This window comes from Camponotus vicinus, unplaced genomic scaffold (genome assembly GCF_025532165.1).
Source record: "Camponotus vicinus isolate PSW18456_S1 unplaced genomic scaffold, iyCamVici1.0 SCAF_2, whole genome shotgun sequence".
NCBI lineage: Eukaryota > Metazoa > Arthropoda > Insecta > Hymenoptera > Formicidae > Camponotus > Camponotus vicinus.
This window is the reverse complement of record NW_028141956.1, coordinates 13,444,223-13,469,844: the sequence shown is the minus strand read 5'-3', so window position 1 is coordinate 13,469,844 and position 25,622 is coordinate 13,444,223. Positions and strand designations below refer to the sequence as shown.

At 32.7% G+C, this 25,622-nt stretch overlaps 2 protein-coding genes across 3 annotated transcripts; both read right to left on the bottom strand.

The window, feature by feature from the left end:
- Window positions 1-365: 365 nt before the first annotated feature.
- LOC145966362 (neprilysin-1) lies at window positions 366-11,636 on the bottom strand. 2 transcript variants are annotated; one of them, XM_083090409.1, is made up of 16 exons: window positions 11,391-11,636; window positions 9,797-10,587; window positions 8,236-8,455; window positions 6,802-6,909; window positions 6,351-6,565; window positions 6,058-6,189; window positions 5,879-5,977; window positions 5,460-5,641; window positions 4,823-5,009; window positions 4,459-4,635; window positions 4,229-4,332; window positions 4,083-4,138; window positions 3,198-3,484; window positions 2,940-3,098; window positions 2,469-2,542; window positions 366-2,380 (listed from the first exon to the last, which is right to left on the bottom strand). In XM_083090409.1, the coding sequence occupies exons 2-16, from the start codon at window positions 10,001-10,003 to the stop codon at window positions 2,281-2,283; spliced, it is 2,307 nt and encodes a 768-aa protein (XP_082946535.1). In that variant the 5' UTR covers window positions 10,004-10,587; window positions 11,391-11,636; the 3' UTR covers window positions 366-2,280. The 2 variants fall into 2 exon arrangements, with proteins under 2 accessions (XP_082946535.1, XP_082946534.1); XM_083090408.1 differs by having other exon boundaries at window positions 9,797-10,453.
- Window positions 11,637-12,071: 435 nt separating this feature from the next.
- Window positions 12,072-24,421, bottom strand: Amon (prohormone processing protease amontillado). Its single transcript, XM_083090845.1, has 12 exons — window positions 23,579-24,421; window positions 19,339-19,443; window positions 18,608-18,875; window positions 18,128-18,165; window positions 17,263-17,339; window positions 16,483-16,747; window positions 15,798-16,010; window positions 15,487-15,587; window positions 15,098-15,331; window positions 14,703-14,867; window positions 14,465-14,582; window positions 12,072-14,379 (listed from the first exon to the last, which is right to left on the bottom strand). Exons 1-12 carry the CDS (start codon window positions 23,732-23,734, stop codon window positions 14,215-14,217), a joined length of 1,905 nt encoding a protein of 634 aa, XP_082946971.1. The 5' UTR covers window positions 23,735-24,421; the 3' UTR covers window positions 12,072-14,214.
- Between the last annotated feature and the right edge of the window lie 1,201 nt (window positions 24,422-25,622).

Sequence of the window (25,622 nt, the reverse complement as noted above, 5' to 3'; positions counted from 1 at the left end):
TATTCGTAACATTGCATGTATCTAAAATCATACATTTCCATACTTCTATTTTTTTGTATTTTATATTTTTTTTACGAGAAAAAAATATATACATATATATTATATCATTGAAACATCTCCTAAGAACACGCTTCAAATCGAAAGCTTTACAAATCGTATTTGTACAGTAGAATTACCTAGCTATATAAAGCAACTTTTTTAAATCGTGATCGGATAAAAATAGCTCTTAAACAGTGTAATAGCATACAATCTACATCACACAATTTCTAAAGTATTTTTCAAACAGTGTAACAACACTCTGGAAAGATATCCCATGCTATCGCGTCAAAAATCACTTGAGGCATTTAAGGCAAGATCTCAATCCGTTAACATTTTAATTTAAGAAGTATATAATATAATTTATATATTTAATTTACTTTCAAAAATAAAAGATTAAAAAAACTAGTTATTGTATCTCGAGAGAGATTGCTATTGAGATCTAAAATAATTATTATAATTTCTATACTTTTGTATATTTCGCGTTAAATTATAGCTTGAAATGAAAATAAGTTCTTGAATTATCAATTAGTAATAAAATCTAGTTTTATTCAGTTTTTCAATATATTTAATTATTGGAATTTCAATTTATAACTAAAAAAAAATAATTATTCATACTCACTTAAAATATCTAATATCAAGAGTTAAAAGAATTATAGAAAAGATAATTAAACGAATAATTTACAAAAAAAAGTTAAAGAAAAATCGATAAAATTTTTAACCAAAGAAATTATGATTAAAGCACTTTCGGCTTGCTGTAAATACAGTTAAGGCAAATTGATGAACATTTCAAGAGAATATAACTTATTTCTTCTCTGCAGCTAAAGCTGAAGCAGAAAGAATATACTAAAAAATATATATATATTTAATATATAATAAATTTACTTCTTTCTCAGTGACGTTATCAACAAAAAATGAATTTACTAAGAATTTAAGGAAATATTCGAGAGGGAAATGTATCACAGATCTCTATTATATTACATAAGTTACTTCTATTATATTTTTTTAGAGAGCACCAATATAACAATTATTTTATCAATATTTTAATAACAGTAGTAACTGTACGCGTATTAATAATTTATTGCATTATATAATTGCTTATCATATACTATGAATCCAATTTTTGTTGATAACGCGTTTATATCATTAAACATTGCAGATGTATTTGTCTGTGTGTTTCTATCTTATATAAATTATTACAATTTATTATATAATTATATGTCGACGTAAATTTTTACAATTCGTTATAGCTGGTTAAGCAATTCATTACTTTCAGTGGGATGTACAATTGATTTGAATTTATCTTTGTCGATGTTTATTTCACGAGCGAATAATGATTTTTAGGTATCTATCTGATTATTCTTATATGAGAATTATATAAAAATTAAAAAAAATAAAAAGATTATATTACGTATTTTTCCTAATATATAGTTTTAAGAAAACAACAATTATCTCTAAACAAGTTTTTCTGTCAATTTTCCAGCAACAACAATTATCTCTAAACAAGTTTTTTTGTCAATTTTTCGAAGATTAATTCATTAAGCTAATGTCTCACTTTATGAATATATATGCTCTCTTTCTCCAAATTTATTATGCAATACAAAATAAATTAATTATATTGAATTGCTTTTATCTTGAAAATAAACGCGTTATTTTACTTGAAAGAATTTTTTAAAAATAAATTTTCATTAGTTATTGTAAATTTTTATTATACACACATAAATTTTCGTTATTATAATAATTAATTTACGTTATTATATTATTATTGTAAAATTGAAATAAAACGATATTTTTAATTATCGATTTTTATTAAAATTCGAGTATCTATATATTTTTATGCTTTTCAAAAATAAATGAGAGATACTCTCCACTTTTTTCTAATAACAAAGTAATTTAATTTGTAATAATTAATATAGTAAAAATAAAATATAATAAAAACGTCATTTTTTAGATACAAGGTAAAAGCTATCTATTGAATAATTTTAATATTAATTTGAGATCTTTAAAGAAATACAATTATAACTCGTAAACAAAATTATATCATAATTGCAGCTTTTATAATGAATTAAATTTTTAATTTCCGAGGCAAATATCTATCTTTATATAGCACTAATTCTTGCTGCGAATTACGATTCTGAAACAATCTGCGCGATTCGTCCTAGTTACGGAACAAGCAAAGTGGTAGGCGATTTACTGCAAAATCGACGACTTATACTCACATATCGACGAATATGTGTTTAATTATCACCAGACAGTGCATTTATTAGGAGGGTTCATTTTTGTTCCAAGTGGACAGCGAAATGCTTCCGCAAACGCTTGAGAATTCATCAGTATACCGTTGAGTCTGAAAATGTATAAGTACTCGTTATTTATACTTTATTCGCGATTTCCGATTTCGATAACGAATCGGAAGGAGGGAAAAAAATTTATACCTCTCTGGAGATAAGCGATAGTCGGACTCAATGGAGGAGACATAGGCCTCGGCAGTCATGTTAATACAGTGTATCTAAAAAACAGAATCGATAAAACATAAATTTTTCATCTTGATATATAACGTTTGTGATATATGACTATCATGATATATGAATTTAGATTAGAAAAGAAATATATAGCTAACAAAAAAAGATATAAAGAGACACAGATATAATATTTCAATGCTAAAAATAACAAACATTTTTTATTCTATTCTTATATTTTTTAAATTTCTTTTTAAAATAAAGATATAAAATTTCTATTTATTTTGGATATTTGTTATAAAGAATTCTTTTTAGGAAAATATATATATAAGGACATATATATTTTTTTAATAAATTGATGGGAGAAAACGTTATATTTATTAACAAAAATATGGAATTTATAGAAATAAAAAGAAGTAAAAAGAATCGAAAAAAAGAGATCGTTACCTGAGCGGCACTTATAAAAAAAAGTTGACTTGGACGAAGCCCTTCTAGTCCAGGGAGACTTCGGTCCTTTCCATTCGTCAAAGTATGCCAAGTCCTGTGAGAAATTTGTAGAGCCCCGATATCCGCAACAATTTCGTTTCTCGTCATATTCCAATCGAACTGCATAACATGTAAAATTGAAATGCAAACGATATATTTCTATTTCATTTATTTTTCATGAGCAACATCTTCGTAGTTTGTTCCGAATTTATAACGCACCTGTACAGCAACATCACTTCCATAAGATTGAACTTTACGCCAGAAACTTCTGGCATAGAGTCTCGCAACACATTCTATTCTGGTCTCTAATCGCTTCCAAGAGTCCGGTGTAATCCAAAGCCATTCGTCAATATTTAAATCTGGATCTATGGGCGATTTACGACGGTGAAAATCAAAGGCATGAAAAATCTCATGAGCGATAACTGATCCTAGCGTAGCGTGAACCGCATAAGCAGGTCCACCGTCCCATGACCATGTCCAGGATGTCATCATAACTAATGGTATTCCTTTCATGTTTATAACAAGAGCAATTTTACTAAAATTTTACTAAAATTGCTTAATATTGACATATAGAAAATTTTTTTTGTTAAATTTTATTAAATTTTACTTTGTTAAATTTTATTTTAACACTATGAATTTTGCCATATTCTTAGTAATCCTGGGATGATATTTAGCATCTGTGTATATATTACAAATAATTGTATACTAAAATTTTTATTTCTGTATTTATTCTTTAATATGGATATATATTTTTATATATATCTATAATATATTTTTTTAATATTATCAATTATGTCTTATATTTTTATATTACTTCGTGCGCACATATTTTTCCAATTTAAAAAATAAAACTTCATGAACTTTTTAACATTTTTCAAAATTAATATTAATTAGCAATAAATTATTGAAATTTTACGCAAGATTTTTTATTAAATTTTAATCAAATACATTTAATATTTTATCATAGTATATATTAGTAAATAAAAAAATTATATAAAATACTTTAAAATTTATGTTGTCCCAGGATTACTGTGATTTTTAGAATAAATTAAAAAAATTTTTGTCATGTATATATATGTGTTTGTATATAATAATAATACTTACTGATCGTATTTGTTGAAGATTCATAATAGGCATGCACAGAGTAAGGATAATGATGCCTGAAAATTTAAATTTATAATTTGTATAGAGAAATTAACAAATCCTAATCTATCTTGTAAAGAGAGAAAAAAGTTTTAATTTTCTTTCACCTTTCTATCGCAATTTTTCGTAACAGACTTTGCTCCTCTGATCTCCGAATTTGACGAAATCTTCTTAGGACGGTAGCAATAAAATCATCCGAATCAATCATGACCTATAAGAAGACAATCCTGCTTAAAAATATCATTGCAAAACAATAGAAAAAGCTTGTATCATAAGCTATCTATCACACACAGATCATTTTTTAGCTGAACCACTATCTCCAAAAAAATCATCTCACCTCGGCCATCTCGCGATTTAGCAAGGTATCGTTGTAGAAAGCAGACGACACTTGAAATCGACCTTGTAAAGAATTCAGTTTTAACAACGCCTGTGCCCTAGTCTCATCGTCAAGCCACGATTTCACTAATATACGTTCGGCTATCATTTCTTTCACGCGTTCGAATAATACAGTCACCTGCAAATTATTTCATGAAAACGATTTATGACAAAAAAAGAGAGAAGAAAATTAATTATTTATTAATTAAAGAAATCAACCCTTTAATTATTAAATATAATACTTTGAAAAATAAAGCGTTTATTTATCGTTTTAAATTAATTGACAGGTAGCAATTAAAAGATTAAATCGATGTTAATGATATTACCCTGTTAACTAAAGTCTCCAAATATCTTGGCGCGTATTGTCGCACGTAGAGCGCACTGATCGCTTCGCTAAAGACGCTTTTGGTTAATCTGTAGCAGGAAGCCTCCCAATCTTTAATAGCGTTGACATTTACGATATCATGCAACGTGTCCACGACGTAGAGTAACAGCAATCCGTTATGAATAATCCTTTGTAATTTATCACAATTATTTAGCACAATTATCACCGCATGAATGTATTATATATATTTTGCGAGATATAATTACATATATATAGAATAGTAAAGAGAGAAGAGAGAGAGAGAGAAAGTATAAAAGTTTCTCAACTTGATCGATAGTATTGTTTATCAATTTTCTCCATTACTGATTGATAATCAATCCCAGAGAAAGTTTATATTAATCTAATAATTCATAATTTATAATTTTAAAATAAATTTAATTGAATTTATAATTCAATTTAATTTATCTTTAATTTCTTTAATATTATATTTATAAATAACAAGTTTAATTTAATATTAAAATATATTTAATTGAGATTTAATTATATTAAATTAATAATTATTCAAGATATTTTTGTACAAATTAATTTGATAAAATATTGTTTTCGTAAGAAAATACTGATACGATAAAGATCTTTACCGTTTAGAAGAACGATTGAATAATTTGCCGAGATTATGCAAGTAATGTGGCGCCGTAACATAGACATAGATCTGTTGATCCTGAGATGCTGGCGGTACATATATGTAATTCGTGTCGTTATTATCATCGTGCGAAGTGATACGCTGGCGTAACGTTGTATTCAGCAACGATTTCCATCTTATCTATATTTCAGAATAGAATAAATCAAATGATTGTTTTATTTCGAGAAAAGATTATCGCAAATATAGATCTCGACAAGGGTCTTATGGTTTTCAACGAGATATTTATAGCAACTCTAGAGATTAAATTTACATTCCTTCCCTCCCTTTACTTTTATTTTCTCTCAATATTATATGCGATTAATTCATTACTAACACAGATAAGGAAATAAAATATTTATTAAGTCGGTATATACATACGTAACTAAAGTTTTCTTGAAGATAAGACACGTTGTAGACAACGTACACTCTTTGATCAACATCCACCCAGTTGTACAAGTCTTTGTGCTTTGGATAAATCTGAAACGACGAATTTTCTCGCTATTTAATTCGTTTATACACATTAGGAGTTTAAAACTTTGTTTTATTTTATCCCTCACTTTTTTTAGCGATAAACAAAATTGCAACAGCAGATTTGTCTCCGACGATTGTTCTTTAAGACTCATATTTTTTGGCAAGAATCCCCGAACAATCTCTTGAATTTTACCTGATCTTTGTACATCTTCGATTTTCTAAAAAAAAATATTTATATATATATATACATATATATATACGTTTTTGGGAATAAATGATTTAAAAATAAGAAGCAAAAATTAAAGATGTAATATTTTATTAATTGTTTTAATAATAAATTCTATAAATTCGGATCAAGCTATCATCGAATAACGTTCACCTGATCTTCTGTAAGAAACTCGTGACTTTGATGCTTGGTAGGGAGATCAAGATATACGGATGACTTTGTGCGGTTGTAAAGATCTACGTCAACGTGCAAGTCGAAGAGAGGCGCGCCGTTTACTTTTAGCAACGCGGAGATCAGCGAAGTGATATTGTTTGGTATCGCGCTTTTCGGCGATAAATAACCACCTACTTCGTCTATAAGCTTATAAACTGAAACAGAGCATTAAGATTTTTTTTTTTATTGCTGTATAAATTTGAGAGACATTTCCCAAGGTACAATAATATTAATTCAGTTAAAGATTTCGAATTTGTATCATCAGCAGAATCGAAATAAAGAGATGATTATCGGGAAATGTTTCAAGTCCTTATTCGATCAGTTTTGTCTAGTATAAACAGATAGATTCGTTGCATATCTATCAAAATATCAATAGTAAATAGTAACTTACCGAGTGTAAAATTTACAGGTCTCTCCCTGAATTTTCGACAAACGTTATAAAATTGTCCAAGCTTCTCGAAGGCGGCGACCATTTGTCCTGTCTCGTTCGTCAACGTTTCTAAAATACAGTAACATATACACAATCGTTAATTTTACTTTATAGGAGGAAACATTGCCATTTTTCCGCGAAGAAAACTACGCTAAAGTGCACGGCAAAGTGAGTAAAGATCGCACTCTTAAATCTGATCTGATTAGTAAGCGAGGTAATTGCCGACCTTGAATCACGCGAATAGTATTTCGAAGGTTGCGTAAAACGCTAAAGAGTTAGGAGGAGGCATTCTAGCGAGTAATAGGCAATCCGCGTAACACATACACACGTACATGTGGTATATCGATTAACGTTGCATTATTTATAGTAACGGCAGGTCGGCCGTTCGATTTCTCCTTCGCATCAGGGTGCGATAACTTTTCATCAAAAACCGCTCTTCACTTCTATCCGACACATCCGAGACATTAAAATCAGGATGACGTTTGAGTAAAAAGCGTGCGCTTTATTTTATCGATTTGATCCTCTGGATCGAGAGCGATCGGGATATGTTCCTATAGGTTCGTCGATGTTTATCCAGGTCCCCTTTAAGAGTTTCGATCCCCCAAACTGAGTTATATTATTTCCGGCGGCGATCTATACGCGAGTATAGTTGGTGCCAGTCGCTCGGCGCCAGCCACGCTGGCGACACCACCCCCACCGTGTCCACGATAGATTCTTTGGCCAAATTGAGGTCGTGTTCTTTGTCCTTTATATGTCTATCGTTAATAATGTATCGACGTTCATACTTCATGCGTAAATTAGATTCTCGTTTTTCTCTTCGTGACAAAAGAGAACGTAAAGAACCGACGAAGTCGCGAAGTATCATTGAATATTCGATTTTTTTATATATAATTTTTGACGTATTTTTGTCTCGTTTTTAATAATAAATTTTCTACAAAGAATACGTAAAAATAGAATTGCATTAACTTGTGTACAAACTTCTTCGAATCATATTGCATGATCCTTCGACCTCTATTTAAAATCGATTTTTTTCCAAACGTAAAATTAAAGTCTTTCAATTTATATTATTAATTATAAATTACATATAAAAGAGATACTTATTTATTTCATTTTACATAATAATACATTTTTATTTTCTCGTGAAAAATGCTACACTTCTATTTATAGACACCACTATTTACCATTGCAGATCTCCTGGAAGTGGTTGTATTGATAACTAGCATTTCGCGTTCTAATGAGATCTAATGAGACATAAGTGTACTGGACTAGAAAAGATTGAAATATAATGCGATGGAAATGGAGCGCTCTCGCTTCTTTGCGGAACACATTATATTTTATTCGTTTCAACGAAATTATGAAAATTTCCGTAAGAAGTTGTAAATATAATACACTCACTGTGTATATGTTCGTCAGTCTGCGCTTGAAGCATGTTGAAACTTGCGCTCGGTTGATAGGGTCGTCGATCGCGAAAGCTGCCGCAAGCAAATTTATAAAAATCCTTGCAAGGATCCACGCCTCGTTTCATGGACGCTAAGATTCTCTTTGAAGCTTCCACGCAAGCATCGGTACTGCAAACGCCATCAGGCCCATCTCGTTCTCTGATGCAAGCTTCATCCTGAAATTAATCTTGCTTCAACAGATGGACTTTTCTTATAAACTCACTGATTTCATGAATCGTGAAATATTCGAGTCTCAATTTATTACACGATTACGTGAAAGGAATACAAGATGCAATTTGCGCGAATATCTTTTTTATTCTGTGTCTTATAGTTTAAATTCTTAATGCTCTTATTTCTTAATGATACCGATATCAAAGAATTAATTTAATTATATAATTATATAATTTTACCGATATCAAAGAATTATTGTAACAAATTATATAATTTTACCGATATCAAAGAATTAATTTAACAAATTATATAATTTTATATATATAATTTAATTTAAAAAAGTAATGTTTGATATGATAAATATATCTCATTCAGCGATTAATAATAGTAAGGTATAAAGTCGATTTTATAAAATTATATAATTTTTTTAAAAATTATTAAAAATTAAATTATACTTAAAATATTAAAACATTAAATTATATTTAATTTAAATTTTTAAATTATATTATATTTAAATTTTTAAAAAATTATATAATTTTTTTTAAACTTCTATGATATATTATTGTTTCTTGTCAGATGCAAAATTAACATATTCTTAATTTATTAATATAATACCCTTATACATATTTAAAGGAAAATTGATTTTTGAGTGTTCGAATACAAAATAGGAGAATATAAATTTAAAGGTCGGTATAATGTATAAGGCCCTGACCTCAACCGAGGATGAGCTTTGCATATTCGTTTCGAAACCTTATCTGCTAATACGGCTTCGCTGTGCGTTGCCGTATATATGTATTACGACGTAATCGTAAGCGCGGCTTGTGTTGTTTTGGGCAATGATTTTGCAATTTTCTGCGTGCAAATAAATTCACAAATTTGCCATCTTAAATTTTCAAAATTTTTCTTTCCCCTCTTCTTAATAATTCGAGATTATTTCTCTTCGTTTATAAAGTTTGATTAAATTCGCGCTAAATAAAACGTCAATCGCAAGAAATCAACTCGCTTGTCCTTAAAGACTGACTTCCTATCTTTTTCACCTGTAACTAAGCCTACGATCGATATAAATGACTTGGAGCAACTTAATGTTTCCAAGCTACTTAATGTTTCATGTCGTATAAGTAAGACGATTACTTATTCACGTCACGTCATACACTCTGCACATTTGCAAGCTACCTCGTGTACCGTATTCAATGTCACAAAGATTATATTAGAATGCGATATCCAATGTCTCATATCTAATGGAATTTACCATAAAAATTTTAAATTTTCGAATCGAAAAAAATTGTCTCCTATCTTGAAGACAATCAATATACACAGGAAGTAAAATAAAAAAATAAAATACCCACCAACGGTACACAATTACGCGGCTGCTCTCCCTCCGGCAAGGTCGTAATGAGGAAGAGCACCGGACTGGTGACCAGGAGACTGGTGACCAGCAGCATGGCGAAGGTGAGGAGCGCCTTGTGCACGGCCTTGCTCCTCCTCAGCCAGTAACAGGGCGCGCAGCATATCCATGTGCCCTGTTGGTGCGCCGATCTCTCCATGTGGACCATCGGCTCGTCCGACAGGCCTCCGGTGTCCTCCGTGACCGTGACGCCGCCGCCGGTGGCAGCCAGGGTCGCGCCGTGCACCCCGGGGCCGCGGGAACCGGCGGCCCCGGAAGCGCACAAATTGCGGGGGCTCAAGGGCAGTCGCGCGCTCGCCTCCCCCCGCGCCAACCTTGCCGTCGCGACTCCACCGCCACCGCCACCAACACCAGCACCACCGACACGGGCCCCGCGGGCCCCGCGAGCCCCGTAACCCTGGCTCACCGTGCACAGAGCCACATTTGCCGGGGTCCGTTGTACGTCCTGTCCCTAAACCCCGAACGTCGACTCGCCCTCGGTGTCGTCGTCTTCGTCCGGTCGTCGTTCCCTCGCGCCTCTTCGTCCCGTCAACCCTCGACGGCACGGGAATGCGGCGAGAATGCACGGCACTAGTTTTCACCGAGTAAGCAGCTCGGACTGAAATATCGGATGCCAAGTTGCGATGCCGCGCGAAAAATCGCGAAAGTTGGTCTCAAGTTTGTGGGGATGCTTTTTCTTAGCGAACTTCGTATATTGCTCGATTAAGGACATTACGATTACATCGAATTTTGCTGTAGATTATTTTTTGATTTATTTAGAAGAGATTTTTTCGAATTTTGATTAATGATTGAGAATAATGGACATCAAGTAATAAGCCTCGATAGAGGAAATTTAATTCGAATCTCATAAAGCTATATTAAAGATTGAAAATGTACGATAAATTCATTAACATTTTTATTGAAAAGATATTGTTTTTAATTGATCAAAGAAGTTATCTATTTAAAAAGACATTTAGAGAAACAATCTTTATTCTAGTAAATTTTTTTTATACTTGCATATTGTATGTGTATTATATATTTTACATAAAAAACTTTTATGAAAATGTTTAAAAAGAAGCCCTTGTTTTGGCTTAGTGAAAAAAACATTTCTCAATCCTAGAAATTCTTCATCGTGATTACATCAGAATTCACATAATAGAGTTACAAACTTGTAGACAAATTGGTTTGAACATTAATTAGTAGAAAGGAGTTTATTTCACGTGAGATTTGAAAAGAAAGTCTATACGAAAAAGTTGAAACGCAAATAATGCACGGATCGCATGCAATTGCGTCTATTGACAGAATCGATCAAGTAGAAAAGAAGAGACAAAAAAGTTAGTTTTTTTTATTAAATTATCCCAAGAATTATTTTATTTTTTCGCGATTCAATTTCAAATAAAATTATTAATTCGAGATTTTTATCCAAGAACTGAAAAATATAACTCTCTTCCAGTTTTATTCTTAATGTCTTATAAGTACGACAAATATTTTCAACTTAATCGCTGTATATATATTCTCTGCAGTAAATATATAATTTTTAAATAAATGTTACTCACGTGAATTTTTAACGAGGATCGGACATTCCGAGAAGCGAAATTCGCTTCGCTCGTCGCGTTTCTTTGCACTTCACTTTGGATCGAGCGCGAGGATTCGTAAAAACGGGACATGCACATGACAAACTGTATCCGATGTGTCGTTTTAAAGAATAATAATCGATGAATATAAATTCTCGCGAAATATACGGTTCTCTTTGACCGATTAACGAACGACGGCCCTTCGTTCTCCGAGAGCTGACAGTAACACGCGGCCTGTCAGACTGAACTTGGACGGCCACTCTCGCTCTAAAGCTACCCCATTTCTCTACCCCTTCCTCCCCGTCGCCGTCTCGCGATTCCCTCCACGTTTTTTTCTTCCTCGTGCATCCTCTTCCGCGCATTTGACGTTTAATTTCGCGCGTTGTTTGATACACATGCACGACGAGAGGAAGCAGGCTTCTCTCAGATATTCGAACAAAATTTATAAAATGTTTTAGCTTTTGATCATGCGCGTAGAGATTTAATATATCTTTGTTGTATATAAATTGGTGGAATTTTTTTTTAAATAAATGTACTTGCGCTTGTGTGTGTAACAGATTCTACGATGATTCTGACAGTATTATACAACCTATCGATGAAATCAGAGAGGAAAGGGATGTGGTAGTAAATGATGTATCGAAGGTACACTAGATAAAAACGATGCCAGCCAAAAAATACAGATTTTATTCATCCATCTATAACGCATACACAATAAAGTCGATTAAATCCATCTTTCAACTGTAAGATATATATGTAATGAAATACATATATATAAAATATACAAAGCGTAGGGCGTTTGACTTTAGGACTTGGATTATTTCTACTGCGCGTGCAATTATCGAAAAATGTCTTGTGTGCGAACAAGAGAAATAATCTACGTCATAAAGATTAAGTGTCTCGCTTTGTATATAACATATACGTGTAAGATGTATGCATATATACTTATAGATCGTCGCATTAATTCTTGACGGCAGAATCCTTATATAATTTGAAGAAACAAAGATGTATGAAAAGAAAGCTCAGAGTTACAATACTTTCTCGAATTAGAAGCGATCAAAGTTGACTCGAATTTTAGCCATTGTAATTGCTTAATTTTATAATCGTTTATCATCTTAAATATTTCAGGGAGTCTCTCGACATTTTGTTCTCGCATTGGAATCTTCGTTTGAAAAAATTATTCAAGAAATCTGTCGTTTAAAAATGCGACCAGCAGAGAGACATCTTTTCTATATACACACATATACATATACATATACGTATATTTTATATATATATATATATATATGCATTTATATATAATAAATTATTTATATTTATATAATTTAATGTAATGTTCACAAACTCTCTGTCCGCTACGACTTCTAAGATACATCATCTACACATGCGGATTCTGTAGCATCCGTATTTCGCGTTTTCGTGTTTGTCACAAACGTCCTCGCGCGTCTCTTTTCGTTGCTCGCTTTAAATTAAATTGTGCGAACAAATTAAGATATTAAATTACCAAACATCGAGAGACGGAATCAAGCCAAATAAATCTCTTCGTGAAATATCGATATTTAATTGTAAGCTTTAACCGTTGGAGCGATTTAGGTGATATTCGGAATAAAAATCCACAAGATGACATTTTCCTTTTCTAAACATTCATTCGACTTTCGAATGCGCGATAAAAATAAAGGAGAAAAAAAAGAATATTCATAAACTTACGATATTATTACCGTTATTAAAAAGGTACTGAGAAAAAAATGTCTTAAGAATAATCGCTCCTTCGAGATCACTCCTTTGGATTCGCGAGGACGACACGACACGAAATTCTTGTTCCCAGGATACTCATTCGCAGGCGTTGTCGATTCGATAACGTCTCGTTAAAGTTAATGCCTCGAGTTTTACCGTCCCATCAGAAGAGTAATTTATTCCGCTATTGAGTAATATATAGTAAACTTCCTTCTCCTTGTTGTTCCCCCAAATCGTCTAGTTTCGATCATCGACTTGAGAATTCTTCGGAAAGCTGTCAACGCGAACAAAATGATGTTCTCACATATTTCCCTTGCCTGAGTTTCGTAATAATAATAATTATTATATAATGATAATAAATAATAAATAAAAATTAATAAATAACAAATAAAATTATAAATATCAAATAATAGTGAAGTTAAAGCATCTTAACAAAGATTTTAAATCATACTTATGCAAATTAATTTCTTTCTAATATTTTTTTGCTCAATATTTGATTAGATGCAACAATAAGAGTTTGAAAAATCGTGAAAGATACATATTTTTATTAAAATAATGCGTAACTTTATCTGATTTTACAGGGGGAATTTTACATCTCGCATTTTCCCAGAATTTTTCAAAAAGATGTAAATAAAAAAATTATCTTTTAACTGGATCGTCGAATGCTTATGAGAGTTAATTTTCTTCTCGGTAGCGGAATATTAAAAAAAAAAGATTATATAGAAGTCTACATTCTTAATGATGTAAATTTTGCTATAAATAACTTGATATGTAATTATAGTTGACACCGTAATTAGACAAACGCGATTCCAGTAAAGAGTGAATCTACTTCTCTCCAAGTGATCCCAATGCGAATAGATGATTAGTATGTTTAAAATAACGAACGATGATGGAGATTGGCACGGGTGATGCGATCGTCGCGCAACTGGGTCGGAATATATTTGTTTTATCAGTCGCGCGGCGCGAAATCAGGAAAGCGGAAAGGGGAGCGGTCGCGTAAACATCTTTCGATCGGAATATTCCCAGTTTCGTCGCCTGAATCGGCGATAATCGCGTTGGACCGTCATAAGTGTCGTTAGATCGCGCTCAGTCGCTCCTCGTGGGCCTTTTTGACAATCGCTAATTTCGAGTGAGGATCCGCCACGGATAATCCCGTATATGGTGGTTCTCTGGTACCGTGAAGCATCAACGTCCATTCCTTCAGCCATCCGTGTTGGGGCTTTTGCGTGTTGAAGCTCACCTGAAAGATTCCAATATTCAGCCTTTTTTTTGCGCAAACCATATATTTGTAAAAATCTGTAAAATTACAAATCTGTAAAATTTACCTCCAGCAGCCAAGTTCCCTGCGGATACTCGCCCCACGTGTGCGTTGTCATGAATGGCCACTTTGTAAATCCATCCCTATGATCGTCATCGTTCACTCTGCGACTCAAGATCATAGATCTGAAAAAATTTACGAATTTCTTTATTTATTTCTAATCGCTCGGTCCAATCGAATTAAAAAGAAAAAAGAAATTTATTAGGAAGAAGAAGGAAGAAAAAGATTAAAAGTTTATCGCGTACCTCGTACCCATCGGAGACGTAAGAAACAGTTCGAGATCACCACGCCGAGTTGCATTTACAGTAATGACGGCTTGTACGTGTTCCAAATAATTTACAGCGTACTCCGTGCCGGCACACGCATCGGTCTTAATCTTCACTAGGATGGATCGATCGCTCGTGACTTGCCTAGAAAATCAAAGAAAATGGAGCGACGATTAAGATTCAGATTTTAAGGAAAAAGATCGAGTCTCTAGATTGTCAAAAGACTTTATGTGCAGACTTTGTATGCAGAGATAAAGTTTAGAAATGAAAACTCTTGCAGTGTGAAGTTGTAATGAAGAAATTATTAAAATTAATATCGCAGATTGTAATAGATTCTCAACCTCATTAATGGCTAATGTGAGACGACAACTTACTGCGTTTCCAACATAGATCCAGCTTCGCAGTGATATCTCGGTGGTACCGTCTTCCACTTTTTAGCCAGAGCCACCATAGCGCCTGCATCCAAGACGCCATATCCGAAAAGATGATTGAACTCGAGTCCAACGCCGTTCATTGTCCAATGAAATCTGTCCTTCGCGTCAAACAAAGAATTCCTTTTCGAAGTTAAGACGGTCAGATGCTGAATATCTCTCCAAGTCAATTGCGAGCTAGAAATGAGAGAAAGCTCTTATAGCAGACGCGTGGAATTATAATGGAAAAATTTTTTTGTTGATTTTCTATAAGCAAAGTGATGCTTAAAAATTTTCATTTTAAAATTTACGCATATTTTTGACATTAAAACAAAATTAGAATATACACTTACTTTGCTTCGAGAGCAAGCGCGAACACCCCTGCGGCTTCCGGTGCCGCGGCGGATGTCCCACTATGAGTCGTCGTGCATTTTCCATATAAATCTGTAGTAGCCTACGAGAAGAACATATAATAAATTAAAAAAACCGTATCTTTTTTTTAAATAATTTTACGAAGAAACCGCTTAATGAAACATCTTTTTATCCGGGAATAATTTTCTTTTAAATTTATTTAATATATTAAATGCAGTGTGTTTCTTCTCGAATAAAATCACTCCAAGAAAGATATAGCTAATTCTGTCCTTAATGTAAAATGGCTGCTCACCACCCCTGTGTTAGGATCCTTGGCACCGTTGCTAAAGGTAGAAGCTAAAGTACTAGAGCAACTCTCGTCGTAGTGGGCATTCTGGCCGTCATTTATGGCACTGTTGATACTAATGGTCCACATACTAGCGGCGTATCCGTCACAATTACAATCATCCTCTTCTCCGCCGTCCCCGGAAGCCCAGACATAAATGTTACCCAGACCGTTTCTGCCCTGATGAATATACGCAAGCGCAATATGAAACAATTACCTCAGCGACAAAATCTTTTTCAGTACATCTAACAATAAAACAGTTGTTTGAGTATTTTTCGATATCTCACAATGTTTTCAGAGAGTTTGCGTTTTTTTCCTGCAAATAATGGACTGGTAAACAAAGTTAAAAATATTTTTTATTTCTCGCATTTGTTTTAACAATTTTTCTCTATTTATTTTTCTTTTCGTTTCTTAAAACAACAACGAAGCTTTTCTCGCTGACAATAACAATAATAATTTCATTGCTAAAGGGTTTCCAGTTATATTAATGTTATATTAATAATTATAATATAATAGTTATATTAGTGTTATATTAATAATTATATTAATAATTTCATCAAATCTGCGCACGAATGTACTTTTCAAAGTACATTCGTGCGCAGATTTGATGAAATTATTACACACTTTGCACGACTAATTAAACAATGTGTACCTCATTAACGCCGCGTACAATGGCCCTCATGGTCGCGTTTCGCGGTCCATCCACCGTCTTCCCGTCGTCCGTGGGTCCCCAGGAGGCGCTATAGATATCTATGAGATCGGGCTCATGGCCCATACTGTTCGCCTCGATCAGATCGGTCATGTAAGGTTGATCCAGCATCCGGATCCCGGCGATCATGGAATCGTACGCCACCCCGACGCCGCAAACTCCATTATCGCGTGCAGCCGCGACTTCTCCGGCGCATCTCGTACCGTGGCTTTGATAAAAAAATACATCGCGAAAATAAAAATTATATTTAGTTTCACATTCTGATCATTACGCGAGTGACGATACGATTTCACGAGCGATTCGCACGAAATGTAGGACGTGCTTTTGTCTTACTTTTCAACAAACGCTTTTGTTTCTACCTTATGTTAAGAGCGATTGTTTCACTTTCACTCAGAAAAGTCATCGTTTTTCCATTTCACATTTTAATTTAATTAACTTTCCATATTTAATATTTTTATTTCGCGCACTTTTAAATATAATCATTATTTAATTTCAACTTTTCTCGGTTGATTTTTCTTATTATTTAATAATTAATACATAATTTTACTCTTTAATTAATTTTTCTCTATATTTAATTTTTTAAATTTCTTTTAAAGAAATTAAAAAAACGATTTTTTTGTTTCTACCTTGCATTCGTCTAACTTTCACCTCCGATTATCCATCATATTTATATTATGTATTTGATTAATTTTTCTGATTCAATTTTTTTTATCAAACTCTTACCTGTTAAACCAATCGTCAGTGTATCTCGGATACGGAAAAGGATCGTTACTACTGAAGTCGTAAGAAGCTTTAGCATTCTGAAATAGATTAATTATGATCCATGAGCATTATAATTCATAATTGCTTATTTACAATTAAAGTTTGCGAAATTATGCGGTCTCGCCGTTTTAATTAGGAATCAACTTAATTATAAAAGTCATTCTATTAATTTTGAATTATGAAAATTGCAATAAAAACCTACTTTGCAATAGTTAATTTTGTATTGCATAAATTTAAACGCTAACTATTATAAAAGAGACGGAATAACTAAAGATTTTTTTCTCTCCCAAATATATACCATAAGCAATAACTAATTTTTGTCGGTTCGAATCGAGTTTACCTATCGTTCCCTGATTTTGGAATTCTCGACATGTTTGCATGTAAACTACGCCGAGAATGGCATCTGTGCGAGACTATAAAAGGAATATTTGAAATTCTCTCTCTATAGTTATGACGTAAATGCTATTAATATCGAATTACACTTACAGAGTATTGACATGTATTAATTCTACATTTTAATTCTATTATCATGTATTTTTTCTGTCATTATTATAATAAATATTAAATTAATGCGTATGCAATTAATTACATCGGTGCAAAAGATATGTCGTCTTTATCACATAAAATTGAAAGCAAAATTACAATATCAGATTTTCAAATCAAATCACATTCAAGAAAATCAAAATCGAATTCTTTATCGATCTAAATGATCATTGTTGATGTAAACATAATTTTTTTTACACTTATCTCTTGACTTATATAAAATATAAAAATAACAAGTTTTTTATACCAGAGTGCAACACTAAAAACGAATAAGAACACTTACATAATTATATTTGAGATCCGGATGCATGTAATCGACACCTGCAATAAAACGTTGTAGTAAGTGCGTACGTATGTTGCGGATGGATTTACGTTAGGGGCGACAAGAGGCGTTATATCGATGCGCTGTCACATACATCGTGTGTAATTCAAAACATGAAAACTCGAAAAGAAAAAATAAACTGGCAATTTCGTTCTTTCGTTAAGGAAAAATCGAATCATTAAAAGAACTCGGTTACGACGATCTCATTGTAGTTCTTGTCGACTGCAATTACGCGCAGACGAGTCAGATGAAAATACATCTCGTTTCTCGGTGAAATGAGAGAGCGTTGCGTAACTCGTCCCTCAGCGATATCGATTCAAACCACCGCTGGTTCGCAAACTTGCATTCAAGCGTGTGTAATTTAACGCTGTTTTGACTTCGAAATAACTCGGTCGCGAGGTCTCGTTTATCCGGAAGAAAAAAAATATCCCTTCTACGTACCGTCGTCCATGATAGCTGTCGTCACATTTTTCCCCGTAACACCCTGAGCCCACGCAGCCTCGACGTTTAAGTCCAGCTTCGGTTTACCGCCATTCTGTCCGACATTCTTCAAATACCATTGGTGTTTAAAGAAAGGATCCGTAGGGTCCTTACTTCCAGGATTTGTCGGATTCTTAATTTCGTACAACGGTACAAGGTTGTCCACGCTCAAGGGTTTGTAACCCCTTTTCACTCTCTTGAACCCAGCCTGTTGTATCGCCGTCGCTACCTGAATTATTATTATATTTTCAGTGACTTTCGTATCTCTCTCTGCATTTTTCTCTTTTAAAAGTCCGCTTTTTAGGTGAAAATATATAATTCGAAAAACTTCAAAGCAGAATTTTATTTATAACTTTAATAGATCGCGCATCCTGTACGTATTCTAACACATATTTTGTATTTTTCAAATATTTCTTGTATTTTATATTACGCATAAAATTATAATTAAAATTTTATTTTGGATTTTGTCACAAATTTTTATAAAACGCGTTTTTAATATTACGATTAAAAAAAATAAATTTTAAATGTACTTTTTGCCCAATTAAAATTTTCAAGTTCCACTTTTTCTAAAATGAAAAAGATCTGGAACTGGAATAATTCTAATTTTCTGAATTAACATTTTAATAACTTCTTTTTACAATCCGTATAATAGCAATCATCGAGTAAATCTTTCGAGGAAGATATCAACTTACCAAAGGGTCGACCTTTAATCTTCGCGTGTGTGGCACGGATCGTTTGCTTCGTACATGAGGTAAAGCTCTATGTACGAAATGATACTCCGTCTGACTGCCCAAAACCTTTAACAGAGAGTTTGTGTTTGAAATGCAGGAGAAATCTTCTTTTTCTTTTTTTTCTACGTCTTGTTTCCACGATGTTAAAATTTTATCTCAATTCGAGAGAAAATAAAAATATTTTATCTCTCGAGCTTCTCTCTCTCTCTCTCTCTCTCTCTCTCTCTCTCTCTCTCTCTCTCTCTCTCTGATATAAATATAATAACTGGTATATTAATTCTCAAGAATAATGAAGACAGCATAAGACTAAAATAAACTTACTTATATATAATATCTCTCTGTAAAAGTAGAAAAGAGAGACACAAGTGAGAGAGAAAAGCAATCTCTGAAAGCGGAATTTCAATATGTAGACTAAAAATCCGATGAACGATATATCTTTAATCCTCTACCGTCAGGTCACTATATGACCCATATCTCAAAACTATTTTATAAAGCTTACACGATACAATCGAGACGGATATTTCATGTGTGCATTTCTACAAAATTAGGATAAACGTTATTTATTTTTTTATTTTAAAAATAGATTCCTCTAAAAATATTTCTTTTACCATCATCGTGTACGAACAACATTTTTCGAAACGGAAAAAAATATTTTATATGTGTAATAAAAATAAAATCCAATATATGAAAAACTTTATTGGACGAAAAGATATTACGTTATGTTGGTCAAAATTTACCCAGACATGTGCACACGGCTACTGAGCCGCTCAAAAATTAATTCCAATCTCCCCGACGTCCATATTGATAAACAGAGAATGTTATTAAGATAAAATAATTAATTTTCTGGGCGTTGCGAATAATGAGAAATTGTCTCGGCATAAATTATTTAGTATATAAATCCTCATTGCGGTTTACCGTCCCTTATAATTATGATTGTGATGAAAAAAAAACCGAAAAAGAAAAAAGATCAAACTTGTGCTTTTTTTTTTACCTCGAAAGCTTTTCTCAGTTTTTCACAAATATTTGAAAAAAATATAATATACATACATTCCTTGCTATATTCTTTTATCTTCGAATTTAACTGTAATATTCGCGATATAATTTGCAAAACGAAAGAAACCGATTCGATAATTCCTGTTAAATGACAAGAAGATCTCTTAATCTATCGCATCAGCTATTATCTTGTTATCCAAGATAAAATCAGTCACTGCCAATGCATGGCAGAATCGTGTCGCAGTGGAGGCGATCGATCGTTGATAATTTAGCCTCATGTACCATAGTGGTTAATCGTACGAGACGGGCAGGAAACAGTTTTAATCGGAAGAAACTACGTCACTACGCCGATAAATAGCGCTTACGGGATATCAATTTCCTCTACATTGGCAAAATTGCATCTTGCCTATCCAATTTATTGTGATTAAACTACATAAAACTGGTGACTTTATACGTAAAAAAATAAAATCAAAAGATAAAACCTGTCTACATGAAATTACACTTTAAGGAAAATCGAAATTGTAAAATAAAATATTAGTAACTATCTAATAATAATGTTCTAAACTTGCATAACTTTTAATGACACTATTCCATAAATCGATAAATTTGTCTCAACAGCAACTCTCTATCAAAGAATATGAATAACAATATTTATAATTATTTGAATAAATAAAGAGACGATTTTGTAATATTATACAAATAAACTCGTCTTCGATATCTTTAATTATCTTTTGTTATTTTTTTATAATTGAAATATTAAATGTTTTAATGTTTTAATTAAATGTTTAAGCTATTTAAATGTTTTAATTACACTTTAACAATTGCTATTGAAATATGTACATTGAATTTAGAAGATGATAAAAAATTATTCAGGTTAAAAATAACATACGATCCCAATTTTTAAAATTAATTTTAAAAAAAGTAAAAAAATTTCTTAAAGACTATCCTATTTTTGCGATACATCTTCGTGTAAATTTATCATTTTCTTGATTATACCATCAATAACGTCCTACTCCGTCTATTTCTCGAGTTTCTTACGTGTTGCGATTTTTAAGACCAATCTCATCATTTTCTCGAGTATTGATCTCATAGTAGCCTTACGCTTGGTCTCGATGCGGAGGACTAGGATATTTTAGTTTAATCAAACTTGGCCAGTGTGATAGCTCGCGTTAATTATTGATTTATAGTTAACTTTCAACACGATTGATAAATTACCTTTGTTAATTTTTTCAATCCATAATTATATTTTAAAATATTTTAATCAATCTTCTTGTGACTTTTATTTATGAACTGACAATTTTTGCGCGATATATGTATGAAATTAAAAGAAAGTTTCAGCCGCGTAAAAAAATATGATAGACTCAATTAAAAAAATTTTTTTTAATCGATGACTCGTAAAAGAAGTAATTCGATAACTTTTTATGAACGATAGTCAGTCTTTTAACTAACGCACGCTTTTCTCTTGTCGATTAATAAACTTTCCGTGTAATTACTTAAATTCTTTTGTTTCTGTTGTTCGTAAACAAAGATGTTGACGCAAGCGAAGGAAAGAACACAATTTCCGTGGATGATTTCGATTGATCTTTTGCGGAGCAAAACATTTCAGAGAAGAAAATTCACGATCTTTCCCTTGGCTTAATCGTCGTTTCACAGTCAGTGGAGTGTGTCAATGCATAGACAGACGTAGCGTTAAATCTGACGCGTGGCGCATCATTAGAGATAAATTTTCGAGACATTTAATTATTTAATGCGCGCAAAACAATTTTACCAGAAAAGTTGCGAGTATTTAATGATGCAATGAGTACAGCATTAGCTGAATATTAACTGGATTTATTCATTTTATTGGCGGGAAATAACATCATGTAACAAAAATAGTTTTTTACGCTTAAAAGTTAAACTACTATGAAAATCTCTAGAATTTTTATTGGACGTAAATGTACGACATTAAAGATTAAAAAATCAACAATTTGCAAGTTTAACAAACATATGCGTATTATTTTGACACACGTACGTACATGTATAAATAATAACTAATATATTACTTTCTCTCTTTTTTTCTTTTTGTAAATAAATATAAAAATTACAAAATTCAAATTCAGAAAAATTATTTATTTATTTTGATGTATATTTATGTATTTATTTTAATATTCATCCGAGATTTCTAGAAAATGTAAAGGTAAAAAAAGTTAATGAAGCAGCACAATTGTATTAATTTGCATGAGATGCCGTTTTATTGAATAACATGCTGAAAAACTGGAGGCACAGAGCAAATCTGTTAATTGGACGCGCTGCGCAATGAAGTCAATGATCTTATACAATTTGCAAACGTGATATGATACAAACAAAAAGATATGTATATTATCCTCTACGCTGTTTTTTGCGTACATTGAATCAATCAGATCTGAATAATTATTAATAATTGATATCGTGATTGATATCGTGATTGATACCACAAAGCTGACGATAATATTATAATATTATAATTATAATTTACATCTGTCACACATATAGATACCCTACAAATCGAGCATGTAAAAGGGACATTTATCGAAGAACCTAGTTCACACAATTGTCTATGTAATGGATATCTATTATTAACTGAACTATTATATCACACCGCAAAGTTCAGAGATACAATCGGAGTACGCTTTCTGAATAAACGGCGTTATCTGAATGGAAAACGCTCACGTGTCAAACTATGGTGACGTTGAACGCGAAAAGGCAACTTGATAAAATGTTGCTGGTCACTGCGATTCGATCGTTACGCGTTCTTACATTCACTTGGACCTCTGCGCCTCGGATGTGCGATTATTTCGTTCGCGTGCGTGGCACTTCGCGAGCTCACTTGTCGATAATATAATAAGGTCTGTTTCTTTAAAATTAAAATAAAATATATAATTAAAATAATAATATATACACATACATATGTATAACATATATAATTAAAATTATATATATAACAATTATATATATATAATAATTAAATATATATAACAATTATATAACAATCTATAATTAGATATTGAAAGAAAGAGAAATGGAAAATTGAATTGAAGTACAATTAAAAGGAACAATTAAGCATTTGGCGAAATGTATTCTATGATCGAGTAATAATATTCCGAATAAAATTACTCGCGTTTTCTCTTCGGTCAAGCATGAAAATCGACGATTTTTGAGCGGACTCGGACAAATAATCGTCGTCACTCACCGGTCCTAGATTGACGAAGCCATTTCTCAGCGCTACGCGATCGGCTATGTGCCTCTCCGCTGGCTGTCGCATCCTCACCAGGAACGTGTTGGTAAAAACCTCGGCGGTCGTCGTGCCGGCGAGGAGGAAGAGCGCGATCACCGCGAGTGGTAGCATCGTGACGAGAGGTGACCGGCGAAATACGTCCAGGTCGTACTTCGCATTCGCGGATTCGGGGATACTGGACTGCACTCGAGGTACTCGGTTACTCGAGGGTACGCGACGGTACTACGATCTTCATAGCGGTGGTGGCGGCGTCGTCGGCGTCGGCGTCGTCGGCGTCGGCGTCAGCGTCGGCGTTGGCGTCGGCGTCGACGGTGGCGGAGATGGCAGTTGACTCACGAATGGCGCGGATCGACGAGGGGCCTCGAATAGAATAAATCCTCTTTCTTTTTCTTCCGCGACGACAATCGCTGATGATGGAGAATGTCGTTCCTCGACGCTATAACGCGACAGATTCGCCCACCACGAGGGGAAAAAACGCGCGATGCCACCGACGTATGACAGGAGCTGAATCCATATCGTTCGCCACCGAACAGAGAGTCGAGATACCGCGAGTATCAAGAGTAAAAAAAGGGGAAAAAAAAGAATTGATAAATTCTTGCGTAAACGCGCGCGCAAGTTTTTTGGAAAAAGAAAAATCCACGAAGGGGAAAATGCTTTTTTTTATAATTTTTTTTGTAAGAAGATAAGAATATTCTTGTCACGCGTACATTATTCGAATAAAGAGAAAATGAAGAATGTAACTGTCGAAAAAAATTAGCGTACGAAAGGAGATTCAAAGTGCGTAACCGTGTCGTGTAGAACAACGAAGCGGGCAGGTGAAAAGCCTTTGCGTGACGTCATCCGATATATTGATTAAAATGACGTCGCGAGCGACAAATTTGACAGTCGCGCGTGCGCAAATCTCAAGAATAATCGCTTAAGTGTATAGTATATCGACCTAACAATTCGGTGTTTTAATAACTTACATAGTATATGTTCATAAAAGTTTCACGCAGGAGACGTTCATGAAACCAACATATGTTACTTGGAAAATAATAAATAGCAATTATAGATTTTTCGTAAATGTTAAAGGTCTTCTAAAAAATACACCTTTTTATCTGTAATTTTAAAAAACTAGCGTTTGGTGAAAAGATTGTACATAGTGTTACGTTTTTTTACAAAATATAATTTCTTATAAATATATGTATCTTATTTATAACAAATTATATTTGTAATATACATATGTATATGTATTTATAAGAAATTATATATACAAAATTTTAATTTCTCCTTAGATATGCACATATATTACAAAATTACTTTAGAGATTGAAGAAAATTATATTTAAAAAAAAGGTTCTATTTCTTCTTATGAGTTTCTTAAATAAATATATTTCTTCTCACATATATATAAATATTATATCCTGTTTTATTTAGTAAATATCTTGAAAAAATTTTAATAAAAATGACAAATTAGCTACAAAAGATTATAATGTCACATATACATCTGGATATAAGTCAATTGTTAAAATTAACGATATAAAACAAAACATATATATTCGGATGGAGTGAGAAAAATTTATCTCTCACAATATATAAAAGAAGATAAATATGTATGAAGGGAAGAAAATATAAACCTTAATATATTTATATGTAAATGCGTTATAAGTGTCCTCATAAAATGAATTTAATAATCGTGTTTCGCAAACATAAAAGAGAATGATTGAGCATAAAAAAGTTAAACGCTATACGTATTACCGACAAGATGGCGCACATTCCAACACATACAATTTCTGTGCTATCAGAGTACATATCCCAGACAGCACATCCTATGGATATTCATTTTATATCCATTTTACGTCCACACGTCCATAGACATGAAATGAACATCCATTGTACATCCGATTTGAGACATCCGTTAATGGCCAATATTTGGACGTCCACAAGATGTCCGGTCTTGGATGTCAAAGTTTCGCGCGAGCACGCAAGGATGTGTTATTTCGTTCGTTTACCGCTACGCG